We start from the raw sequence: 13,524 nt of genomic DNA on the forward strand, positions 1-13,524 counted from the left end.
AGGGTTGGCGCCAGGATCTCCCGGCAGGACACCAACTACAGGCTGCTCCATTTCATCCGCGGAGCGTCTGTCCATCTGTCTCCGGTGAGTAGCAGTTTATTGTTGTCACTGGCGTGACAATCTCAACGCTGATCGGCTTTTGCGGCACAGCGTCACGCGAATTCGCCTCAAAAGTTCAATATTTTCAACTCGAGCGATGAGGCGTTGGACGCGAATTTCGCGTTATTGCGCTGCGCTAGACGCCTCTATCATGTCCATCGCGTCGCCCAGCGCGAATTCGCGTCTAATCTAATTCACGTTTGGTGTGAACACAGCTTAAGTAAACCAACAAACAACAACAACCACAAAGATCATTATTCAGTCTCATATTACATTTGTGGGAAGTTATTACAGTTTAGATTTTCACCTTCCCACATATGTAATAATTTTCCGCAAATGTAATAGTTACTACATTTGCAGAAAATTGTGTGTTACGTTTGTAGTAGGCAGCTGTTAGTACGTTTGTGGGAAATTTATTACATTTGTGGGATTATTACATTCAAAGCTGCAGATTACAGTACACTACATGACTTTTCTGCCCGTTCTGACAGTCACTATGTCACATTACATGATTGTGGAGTCATAAAATCGTGCTGTGACTTGGCCGACAGACATGACACACTACACAATGGTACACACCAATTATCCCCGGTCGTCTTTCATGATGTGTGTGATGTCATCGGGTTATTCTTGTCCTATTTTTATTACTTTTACTATTATTTCAGTCACTGTGTCTGTTCATGTGCCAGCCGACATGTTGTTGTAGTCACCTAAAAGCGTCAGCAGATGGCAGGAGCTACATTTTAAGTACTGTACGTTAACATTCAAGCTCCTGTATCCTCCACAACAAGTTCCTACAAATATTTCACAGTAAAAGCCTATTTAGAAAATGGAGGGATTCTCTCAGCCGAGGTTATAAGGGGCTTTTAATTTGAAACAACTTCAAGAAGTGTTGAGTCTGAAATGACGGTGGGATGTGTTAACTTTATAAAGACAACGGGAGCGGATAAAAAGTAAAAGAAAACACAGAGGGATTAATAAATAACGGACCGTCTGTAATGTAGTTTGTTTCAAATGAAGCTGGGAGCCTCTGCAGTTGTGGTGAATAAAAGCCCCGCCGCTATTTGTTAATGTTATTACTTTATGTCCGACCGTGAGGATGTACCATTGTTTGCTAGCTTGATGCTAATGACAGTAACGTTAACTCAGTGGGTTGACAAAGTGCCTCTGCTGTTTCACACCATCATTTTCCCTTTTACTCTGTGTGGTAACATCCCTAGAGGAAATATTAAAATGCTGGGGTGTTGTTGTCATACAGTTGTCTACGGCAGCAGATCGTTGTGTGTTTCTACTGGTCAAAGTGACGGCTGTGATGGGAGAACTGGATCTCAGTGAAGGGCTAGTGGTCCATAACTTTAATTTTGGAGACAAAAAAATGTAGAATTAGCGCCCTGTGGTCCATTGCCCAATAGGAAATGTAGAATACTCAAAGGTACTTTAAAAATACTTGAGTTACTCTTCTCAGGGAGTAACTTTGTAAAGTAACTCGTTACTTTTCAGTAAAGTACTTTGATTACTTTTAAAGTAACCCTTACCAAACTCTGGTGTTGAATGTATGAATATTGATGAGACTGTGAAACTGTGTGTCAATAAGATACCTGAAATATAAAAAATACAAAATACATTTCATTTAATTAAGGACATTAGTTCAAACTGAACATAAGTTTGAAGTGCAAAAATAAAGAAAATGCACTATAGGTGGCTTAGTTGTAACACTGCATTACAACTAACCCAAGAGTGTGGTAATTCTATCAAGCCTAGCTAACTGGGAGTTTGTTACATAGTTCAAAATGGTGCCACGGAGCATGGAGGTCAGGCCGGGCAGGCCGACACTGTGTATCCTAGAACGGGTGCTCAAGTGTGGGTGAGAGGAGCAGAGAGGACCGCGGAGGTCAGGCAAAGCGGGCCGAAACTGTGTATCCCAGAACAGGTGTTTAGGTGTGAGTGAGAGGAGCGGAGAGGACCGGCAATGGTAATGCTTAGTTATCTGGGCTTCATCAATCAAATTACGCGTTACTGCTGACACTGATTATAACTATTTAATAAGAAATAGTATTTGGGTATAGCAAAAAAAAAAAACAAAAAAAACTTCAGGTTGCAGCCTCTGCTCAGAAAATTAAACGGTCCTAAAATTGCGATCCTGAAACTGCAGCCTCCAGTACTGCAGCTTTACCTTACTTGATTCTGTGGCTCCGTGTGAATGGAGATTGTTTCAATAATGTCGTCATACGCGGAAGTTTTCTAAAACGCAAAGGACAGACTTTTCCGTTTTTATAGAAACCGTTGTCGTTTAAACAGGGCCATACTGAAGTTTAAGGATGCCTTTGGTATGTTGTTAATGTGATTTTTATGGGCAATTTATCAGTCGATGTGTCCTCCTCTGCAAAGCAAACTGACTTGGTGGCTGCAGGTAATAGCGCAGTTTTGAAATCATGGTTTAATGTATCTCGTTATTTAATCGTTTCAACACTAAATTAAGCAGAGTGACGGACCCAAAGCCTTCAATCTGGCTAAAAGACAGCTAAAATGCTAAATATACAGTACAGGCCAAAAGTTTGGACACACCTTCTCATTCAATGCGTTTTCTTTATTTTCATGACTATTTACATTGTAGATTCTCACTGAAGGCATCAAAACTATGAATGAACACATGTGGAGTTATGTACTTAACAAAAAAAGGTGAAATAACTGAAAACATGTTTTATATTCTAGTTTCTTCAAAATAGCCACCCTTCGCTCTGATTACTGCTTTGCACACTCTTGGCATTCTCTCCATGAGCTTCAAGAGGTAGTCACCTGAAATGGTTTCCACTTCACAGGTGTGCCTTATCAGGGTTAATTAGTGGAATTTCTTGCTTTATCAATGGGGTTGGGACCATCAGTTGTGTTGTGCAGAAGTCAGGTTAATACACAGCCGACAGCCCTATTGGACAACTGTTAAAATTCATATTATGGCAAGAACCAATCAGCTAACTAAAGAAAAACGAGTGGCCATCATTACTTTAAGAAATGAAGGTCAGTCAGTCCGGAAAATTGCAAAAACTTTAAATGTGTCCCCAAGTGGAGTCGCAAAAACCATCAAGCGCTACAACAAAACTTGCACACATGAGGACCGACCCAGGAAAGGAAGACCAAGAGTCACCTCTGCTTCTGAGGATAAGTTCATCAGAGTCACCAGCCTCAGAAATCGCAAGTTAACAGCAGCTCAGATCAGAGACCAGATGAATGCCACACAGAGTTCTAGCAGCAGACCCATCTCTAGAACAACTGTTAAGAGGAGACTGCGCGAATCAGGCCTTCATGGTCAAATAGCTGCTAGGAAACCACTGCTAAGGAGAGGCAACAAGCAGAAGAGATTTGTTTGGGCCAAGAAACACAAGGAATGGACATTAGACCAGTGGAAATCTGTGCTTTGGTCTGAAGAGTCCAAATTTGAGATCTTTGGTTCCAACCGCCGTGTCTTTGTGAGACGCAGAAAAGGTGAACGGATGGATTCCACATGCCTGGTTCCCACTGTGAAGCATGGAGGAGGAGGTGTGATGGTGTGGGGGTGTTTTGCTGGTGACACTGTTGGGGATTTATTCAAAATTGAAGGCACACTGAACCAGCATGGCTACCACAGCATCCTGCAGCGACATGCCATCCCATCCGGTTTGCGTTTAGTTGGACGATCATTTATTTTTCAACAGGACAATGACCCCAAACACACCTCCAGGCTGTGTAAGGGCTATTTGACCAAGAAGGAGAGTGATGGAGTGCTGCGGCAGATGACCTGGCCTCCACAGTCACCGGACCTGAACCCAATGGAGATGGTTTGGGGTGAGTTGGACCGCAGAGTGAAGGCAAAGGGGCCAACAAGTGCGAAACACCTCTGGGAACTCCTTCAAGACTGTTGGAAACCATTTCAGGTGACTACCTCTTGAAGCTCATGGAGAGAATGCCAAGAGTGTGCAAAGCAGTAATCAGAGCAAAGGGTGGCTATTTTGAAGAAACTAGAATATAAAACATGTTTTCAGTTATTTCACCTTTTTTGTTAAGTACATAACTCCACATGTGTTCATTCATAGTTTTGATGCCTTCAGTGAGAATCTACAATGTAAATAGTCATGAAAATAAAGAAAACGCATTGAATGAGAAGGTGTGTCCAAACTTTTGGCCTGTACTGTATATAGCCTATATATATAATGGTGAAGTTGGGATTTTTTTTGAAGTTATGCGCTTATTGTCATTTCTGTCTCTTGCAGGCTGCCAGGGAGAAGTGGACTGGCCATCAGATATTGTTTGTGGAAATTTGAAAATAAAGTTTCAAATTGACTTTTGTCTCTTCATTGTGCACACTTACACACGAAATAGGGTAACAGTTAGCTATTTTTGAATGTTAGCACATTGATTTCTCACATTGGATGTTGAAATATTTGTAGTTTGAAAGGTCCGACCTAAATGAATAAAGGTCGTAGTTAATGAAGCATATGAATATTAATATAGAAGGAGCACCCACTGAGCGCAGCTTCTTTTATTGATCATTTGAACGTCGTGCGGTGGTCATTTTCGATTAAAGGCCGACGTCTCAGTGACACATTGGCAATGAGCAAACGCTCTCCCTGCTACGTCTTAATCTAAACTTAATACATCGGGCCGACGTCAGCCAGATGTATGTGTGCTATCTGGGTAATATCCAATGAAGACAGAGACACTAAGAATATAGTGAATGAGTGAATACAGTCATTGTTCACTGTGAGAAATTCATCAAAAGCATGTTATGGTTTAGGAGGTCAAAAGGGGAAGGTTTTCTATATTACACAGGACAATGCAGACTCTTTAAAAATGTGGCATTTTTGTTAAATCATTAATGGAGAAAATGTTTAAATTTAATAGGACTGCTGATCAAAGGTCACCAATATGATATTGTCATGATATTAAATCATCTTTACTCAACCTGGCAGACAGTTAAACAACAGCTTACCCTTTCTGTCAGCGTCCCTGTGCTCAGCAAAGCCGGATACTATCTGTTCATCAGGGGGGAAAGATACATGCTTTGCTGCTTTGCTTCTCTTCTCGTTCTTGTTGGCTTCTTCTGCTCCGTCATCAGTCTGCTCATTATTGTCACTACAGGGGGTCATCCCTCTGTTTAGGACTCCACCATGGAGCTTTCAATCGGAATGTGAAAGCAAAGGGCCAGTTCACTTCAAGCAGGAAACACTTGATGTGTCAACAGCCACCGAATCTCCTCCAGGAGCCACGGCAACAGGAATACTAATTTAAAAACAGGCAGCAGAAATGTTTGCAACAGTTGACATACAAACAGCCAAACATACCATCTGCCCTCTTGGCTATCAAGTGCTGCTCTCTTCACTCTGTGCACACTTGGAAAAAAAAGACACTAAAGAATCAATATCTTATTCATGAGTTGTGCGCCAGGTTCCAACTGAAACCCAGTATGTTTGTATCAAATGACACATACAGAATGGGTAAGGCTTGTGCACATTTACATCCTGTTCCTGTCCAAATTCAGCATTTACAGGAACATTTAGGGGAATATACGCAAAGAGATAGGCAGGTGATACTGGAAAGTAAATCTATCACCAGCGTTTGTCCTGGTTCAAGCAGGTCATATGCAGAAGCATCAGGGTTTCTGCATAACAAAAAAAAAAAAAAAAAAAATCTTAACCTTTCTTTTTACTATTTTCATACATTAGTAGACCTATTATGCTTTTTGTGTTTTTCCCTCTTCTTCAGTGTTTTGTATAGTATTTTATGCATGTATAAGGTCTATAAAGTCAAAAAGCCCAAAGTCCAGGCTAAAGAGAGCTCTCTCTCCACAGACACACAGCTCCTCAGCTGCCTGAAGCGCCGTGTTTGCATTCTTGCCTTTACTTCCGTAACTCGGTTGCATCACTATGTAACACATTATCTATGCACACAATGCCCATCTGTGGGCCACTGAGCCATGCCCCCAAACAAACCCACTTGGAGCAGAGCTGGAGCAGAGGCTGCGAAGAGTTTGAACTGTTGAGGAGCTGTTGAGGAGAAAAGCTTCCATGTTGTGGAGAGACAGGTTATCGGTCTGTAGTTGGATGGGATGGTTCCCTTCTGGGGGTCTTTCATGATCAGGACTGTCCTGCCTTGTGTCAGCCATTCTGGGTGGGTCCCATCCAAACTAGAGTCAAGGAGGGTGAAAATTAAACTTACATTTCTCAAGTGGACACAAACACAACTCAAACGAAATGCTAATATTGCTCCATCTGCTGCATTATTGTGGATCCTGCATCTCTTGGCAAGTCCACTCTACTGTGCTGGGATTGGCTGTACTAACCCTAACCATGACCACTTTGCCCTAACTCTAACACTGATTCATTCAAGTGCTAAGTACAAGCAAATCCTGACACAGAAGGGCAGGACTTAACAAGAAATGTAGTGAGATTTACTGTATAGTTACTCAAGTCTGCTGGATGCAAACGTGTATTTACTTGGACAGCAAAAGGATGATCCACCCTACTCTGCTTTTCTCTGCTTCTGTTTGGCATTCCTTTATATTCTTACTCTAACCCTAACTACTCTCACTCCTCTTGCCTAAACCTTACTAATCCAACCAACGAAGGCAACAAGGACAAGCCAATAAGAGGGACGAGTCATTCCTTCGCTATCCTAGGAAATGCAAATTTGCTTACTGGATGTGTAAATGCTAACACATTAGCCATTAACTTTGGAAGATAATAATATGACAGATAGTCTATTGTGTTTTTTAGGATGTTACACTGCCCAAAAGAAAAAAAAAAAGAAAATAACTTGCAGCTTTAACAGATGTTTTATCTTTATGTGATATGTAAAGTATTTTATGTATCGGATTTTATATATTGTTACTTTCCAACACAGGAGATGTGTAATTTAAAAATGATAATAATCTATGGTCACATTACTGAAGAAAAATATATGCAAAAAATATGTGCAAATTTTTGAAAATTCAATTTGGCTGTCAATCAACGTTTAACTTTATCCACATCTCCTTCAAATTGACATCTCAATCAGCTGGTAGAGTTTCATTATCAAAAGAACAAACAAACAAAAAACACTGATAACTAACAATTTCTATTTATTTTTTTATGGGTTGAACTGATGTTGATTGTTCCCCTATGGTTTGCATTCGGAACATTATGTGTCAGAATCAGGAACTGAGGTCACAGATAGAGCTATAGCTGCATCCTGAGTGTTTCCAAATTAACTCCACTATTTCTCTCCTTTTGTTTCAGCTGTTGGCACACCAAAGAAAAGAATCTGAGGCTACAATCACATTTATCAAAAACTCTTAAAGCATGAAGGACTAGTCAACAGCAAGAGATGTAAGAAATGCAAAATCTACTTTGGACTCAAATGTTCAAGAGCATTTCACACTATGACCCAGACCTTAGTCACATTAATATATTCATAAGGCATTAACAAAAAATAAAAAATGTTGTCAAATAATTTGTGGTGCACTGTTATCTCGTGCTGACTCCATGAGTAACTTTGAGTTATATTTGTAGAATATATAATAACAAATTAAGGGAAAGGCTTCCTCCTTACTTGTTCAATAAACCCAAACATCAATACCATACCACCACAGATGTATGATTCCCAACAGGTGTTTCAATAGTTTTTCTTCCTCTTCTTCTCCTTTTTTTGGTTTTAATTGCATCCAAAAAGTTTCTGCCAACTACTGGATTGCGCTCAAGTGGGAATGTTCTTGAGTACAATGAATTCATCGACAAATTCAATGTGAAATGTATAAAGAGACAACAGAGATTTAAGCTTTTTTTTCATGTTATTATGTAAGATGTTTTTGGGAATCATTTCAAAATTGGATATTGTAAAAGGACTTTAACACGCCCAGTTTAGAATATAATGCTGTCAAATCTGTAGTGTTAATGGCGAATCTAAAAAAGGGGAAATGGGTCACAATAGCTTGATCATTATGGCTTAACAATTTATTAATGCCACACCACTTTTTCTTGTCTTTTTATTTGAGTTAGTAATTTTCAAGACCCCACTGAAATGTATAAAAACCAAACAAGCCTTGCATATTTACAGTAACATTCATATTTGGTTTTGTAATCAGACATCTGACCTTTTTATTTATTTTATTTTACTGTTAATTTTCCATGAGAGTTCTGTGCTCAGTCTGAAATTTGTACTGTTTGTACTTTATTTTCAACTTGATGTCGTAATGGTCAGAATTTGTTACTGAATGTCCCACTCTGCTGCTATTTTTTAGGTGTTTCAGAGAGCCTAAAAGCTTCTCTCAGTTGCTGCTGCACAGCTTCTCCAGACACTCACACAACACCCAGAAATATCCTTGCTGCATCTCAGTTTGCTCAGATTTCCTCTCTGCTCCTTCAGTACAGTTCAGTTAAAGGCTGCAAGAGTTGAAGCACACAGTGTGCACCAGTTGCTTTTTTTGTTTTGTTTTGTCCAAAACACTTTATAGCGAAAAGGTATATAACTGTCATACAAGAAAATTCATATCAAGTCTTTTAAGAATTCAAAGAACAATAAAATATTGAAAGACTTTTTTTGTTCCTCACATCTTTTGGTAAGGTGCTATAGTGTGTACCATTTCGATTTATGGAAGCTGAATAGTATAGGTAGCATTGCTATCCATTCTATAGAGCACAAAAGATAACATCACATCAAATACATTAATCTGTATATTAGTGCCCATTTTCCTATTTACAAAGTCTTTCATGTCCATCTAAAATAAACTTGAATGCTCACAGTGAAAGAATAAATGAAATATCGTTTTTCTATCCAAAGTACAAAAAAGCACATGTATAATCTCTATTTAACTTAAATCTTTCCAACACTTCTTTAGGTGGGTAAATTCAATGTAAATTCTTTTACTTTATTAGTGATACAATATTTGTTTTCTCCCACTGCAAATCACTCATTACAGAAGACAAAAAGGACTTGCTGCAGGGGGTGTAACACAGTCCAAAGTATTTTTGATGTGTCTGTTACTTCACATTATCATTATTTCCGATAAAAATATACCTATAGCTAATAATGTTCATTTACATAAGATAACATCTTTTAAAAAACTGAAGTGAAAACCAGTTGGGACAGCAACAAAAATGACAAAAATAGCAATTCCATTGTCAAACCATGAGCGATAAAACAGTTATTTACTTTTGTACAGAATATCCTTAGTATTCCAGATAAAGTATCTAAACACTAGTGTTGTACACTGACGAACTATCTCTGTCGTAAGACACACAGGCACTGACCAATAGAATAGCAAGGCGTCGTGACGCAACTTCCTGACCGGTAGTTTTGCGGGAAGTTTGGTCCTCATACGCAGTAAACCTACAAGAAACAACATCAAGGTGTGTTTTCATCTTATCATTTGGCTAATAAAATGTGTAACGTTAAGTGACTGTTTAACTGACACCGTCACGGGTATCCAGGAGCGTTTCTTATTAAACGTCATGTAACTGCTAACGTGAGATACCAATGCTAACGAGGTAGCGCGGCTAGCATGAAAGCTAACGCTAACTGATATCTATGAAAAGATAACGTTGCTCGGTTCGTCTGCAGACGCAGCTTTCCTATCCTACTCTGCCCGTTAACGCCTTCTGTCATTAAGCAGGAGGCTTTCTAGAACACATACTGGTAATTATTGCCTCAAGCAATGTTTAATATTGCCGAATGTAAAAGCTGCAATAACATTAGGCTAACTCAACGGACACATGATGTGGTTAGATAACTTTGCTAGTGATTATACATAGAATAACATGACATCCAGCCAAAACCATGTAACCATAAAACAACCACCATAAATCATTTGTGAAATACGTTAAGGTTTCGACAGGTTACGGTTTGGTCACATGCGTCAGATAAGAGCTAATTGGTCTATTCACAGTGTAAAGTAACTACACTTTGAAAACCTCCTCCCAGGATGCATTATGCTGTAAAGCTGAGTGTGTTTCAGATGCCTCCCAAAGTTAAGGCGGCAGGGAAAGGCAGAGCTCCAGCTAAGAGGAAGCTGGCAGAAGAGTTTCCACCTGGTGAGGTCCTCACAGACACTGGGAAGAAGATGTGGAAGCTGGGGGCTCCAATCGGCCAGGGCGGCTTTGGTCTCATATATCTGGGTAAGAATAGATGGAATGCTGTTCAAAAGTAGAACATGCAATGCTAGAAGACCTCTGACTGCAGACTTTTTCTCAGACTAAGATTAATGCCTGAACTGTGATGCAAGACACAAACATTTGTAAGGCTTTAGCTATTTCATCTATTTAAATGCATATTTGTACTGTGCAAAGTCTGACACTGCAGCAATTTATTTTAAATTCTAGTAAGTGGTGAAATTATTCCACTTCTTGTTCCCAGCTGAAGAGGATTCTGCAAAACCTGTGGGCACCGATGCTCGCTACGTCATCAAAGTGGTAAGACTCTAAACAACATATAAAATGAACTGAAATTGTGTGTTAATACTTTTTTTCTTTTATATACATCATGTGTGCAGTTCCTGAAAGAGCAATGAAGATACAACCACAGACCACTTCCTTGAGTGCAGCTTAGCTGCTAAATTAGTTCCCTCTGTGCAGTAGCTGTAATAATACTGCAACAATGACCTGATTTACATTTATGTATCTCTAATCATAGTGTGAGTGAACAATAGATACAGTAGGTTAGCACAAGTGCCCAGCAAGTGGTCAGACTGGACTTTGGCAAGATCAAGTACAACCCCAATTCCAAAAAAGTTGAGATGGCATGGAAAATGTAAATAAAAACAGAATGCAATAATTTGCAAATCATTTTCAACCTATATTTTATTGAATACAGTACAAAGACAAGATATTTATGTTGAAACTGATAAACTTTATTGTTTTATGTAAATATACACTCATTCTGCATTTGGTGCCTACAGCATGTTCCAGAAAAGTTGGGACAGGGGCAGCAACAGACTGGGGAAGTTGTGGAATGCATGGTCAAACAGTCCAGCAGTTTAAGAGAAATGTTTCTCAAAGCACAATTGCAAGGTGTCTGGCACTGGGGCGTTGGTGGCGGATCCTTTGAGTCCTGTGGCCCCATTAGGGGCCATACTTGGTCTGCATCGGTGTTTGGGTGAGTGGAGTGCATAAATTGGTATCCACATGAATGCCACGACCCAAGGTTTCCCAGCAGAACATTGCATTGTAACAAGATGATCAATGTTATTCGCATTACCTGTCAGTTGTTTTATTATCCCACAATTGAGAAATTCCAGTGTTACAGCAGTCAAGGACAAAGAGTCAGATTCAAAATTTAAAAGCTAGACATGCAAAGAAAGTACAAAATTTATTTAATATTTAGTGCAAAGTGATTGTGCAAAAAAACAACAACAAGGGAGACAGCAAAATCTACCAGGCACTGCTAGATTTTACAAATCTAGCAGCCACTTGCACATTTTACCAGTATTTGAGTAGTGGCTGAGGCTGATGAGTTGTTCAATATTCTAAAATAATTTTGCTCCAGATTTTGATCTGGCCTCTTCTTCAAGTTTGTGTTCAACATAATACCTTATTATCTCAATGAAATATACGTTAACAAATGTATATGTGTAACAAAAATGGCAATTTATTATTTTGGTCGGTAAAACAATATGCTTGGCTGGTTTACATATTTTTTTAATCTACCAGCCATTTTGGCCGGGACGTCAAAAAGTTGATTTTGGTCCCTGGGAACACAGAAGACTGACAAGTTATTTCCTCTCACTCAGACCCTGAGTGTATGAGATTGTTGACTGTCACCTGTTAGCTGGAGTCAAATCAGTTATATTAATGTGGCCCACAATGACATATTTGCATTAGAACCTTTACAGGGCAGGGTTTGGCAGTAAGCCGTATAACAATATAACAACAGTATACATTTGAAACCCAACTGAGATTTTGCTCTATTGTTTATACTGGGGTAGCTCTCTTTTTAAAATCCCTGACTGTATTTGGTCATTGTTAACAATGGAGCAAATCACAAGTCAGAACTGCTTCTTACTTATATATTTCTTGTTGCTTACATACTTTTCTTTACTGTATACACTTTAATAGGGCTGTCACTAAATGTTATTTCAGTAATTGATCGGTCTGTCAATTTATGTCCCAATTAAAGCTACTCTTACCTTTCTTGCATTTCACACAGCACAAAAATTTGAACATCCACAACTCCCGCCTCCCTCCAAAGTCCCATCCCCCTCCTCCATTACATCCTCATTACGTCTATGATAGATGTAGGTGTTGGCAAGGTAACGTTAGATACACGGAAGAGGAGAGCGAGTGTATCACGCCAAGAGAAGAGAAGAGGAGTAAGCTACTACTAGCAAACTAAACATAACGTTACCTGTCCTGCACAGTCAAATGCAACCCCGGAGTTTTGAAACTTATCTGGGGTCAGTGATGACTGATGAGTTTTATAATATCACGTAAATGCTAGAGGCTCAGGGTACGTTAGGCTACAGTAGGCTTACCATTAGCAATTGGATGCTGTGTTGTCATATATAATGTTATAACCTATGATACAGGATGAAGCTGCATCATTCTTCGTCATCGCACAAAAGCAAAGCCGATGTTGACCCGAGTTTTGGCTCTTGCAGCATGGAGTTCTTTCTTAGTGTTAGCTTTTTATGCAATATTCTTTCTTTTGCCAACTGATCTCCCTGTTGGAGCAGCTGTGGTCCGAAGTGGAAGTGGAAGCGGTGGTCCGCATTTGTCTGCCATTGTTACGGAGAAAAGTTTATATCCACAAGTGTCCCTGTTACTAGCTTATTTGTTGTCTCACAGACTCACTCTTCCTGGTTGTGGGCGGGGAGAGATGCTACGTGAGCGGTTATGTCAGTTGTAGGCCTCCACGGGGGGAAGACAGACAGGACATTTTGAGTTTTTATCTCTGGTGGAATTAATAGTATTTTAACCTAAACAAAGAAAAGTGTAAAATTTCCAGAAAGGTAAGTGTCGCTTTAACCATTTGATTTGTAAAATGTAAGTAAATAGTGAAAAATGTCCATCACTCATCAAATTGTCCAAGGTGATGTCTTCAAATGATTTGTTTTATCCAACCAATGGTCCAACATCCAAAAATATTCAGTTTATTGTCATAGAAGACAAAGAAGATCTGCAAATACTATTTGGCAAAGCTATTTGGCTATCCTCCATATACCCTACCCTATAGTCTATATAACATTTATTCATATATATTTAGGGTATTTAGAGATTTCTTGGGGCCCCGCTAATTGCTGATGCTTCCCGCAGCCACAGTCCCATGTATTTGCAATGCTATTTTTGGTCTAAGCATCTGTTAAATCATATCTACACATACATGTACTTGTTACTTTTTCCACAGGAGCCCAGTGACAATGGACCACTTTTCTCTGAGCTCAAGTTTTACATGAGAGCTGCTAAGCCTGAAATGAGTAAGCCAACT

At 39.4% G+C, this 13,524-nt stretch overlaps 2 protein-coding genes across 2 annotated transcripts in view; one reads left to right on the forward strand and one right to left on the reverse strand.

The window, feature by feature from the left end:
• si:dkey-288a3.2 (protein phosphatase 1 regulatory subunit 37) overlaps positions 1-5,219 on the reverse strand; it is a 111,858-nt gene extending 106,639 nt beyond the window's left edge. The window contains exon 1 of the mRNA XM_049596302.1: positions 5,063-5,219. Within this exon, the coding sequence (XP_049452259.1) occupies positions 5,063-5,219 (157 nt within the window). The remainder of the gene's footprint in view (positions 1-5,062) is intronic.
• Positions 5,220-9,359: 4,140 nt separating this feature from the next.
• vrk1 (VRK serine/threonine kinase 1) overlaps positions 9,360-13,524 on the forward strand; it is a 36,101-nt gene continuing 31,936 nt past the window's right edge. Inside the window, exons 1-4 of the mRNA XM_049596301.1 lie at positions 9,360-9,455; positions 10,061-10,220; positions 10,459-10,514; positions 13,444-13,513. Coding sequence (XP_049452258.1) covers positions 10,061-10,220; positions 10,459-10,514; positions 13,444-13,513 — 286 coding nt within the window. The 5' untranslated portion in view covers positions 9,360-9,455. The remainder of the gene's footprint in view (positions 9,456-10,060; positions 10,221-10,458; positions 10,515-13,443; positions 13,514-13,524) is intronic.

Source organism: Epinephelus fuscoguttatus, linkage group LG14, assembly GCF_011397635.1.
Source record: "Epinephelus fuscoguttatus linkage group LG14, E.fuscoguttatus.final_Chr_v1".
NCBI lineage: Eukaryota > Metazoa > Chordata > Actinopteri > Perciformes > Serranidae > Epinephelus > Epinephelus fuscoguttatus.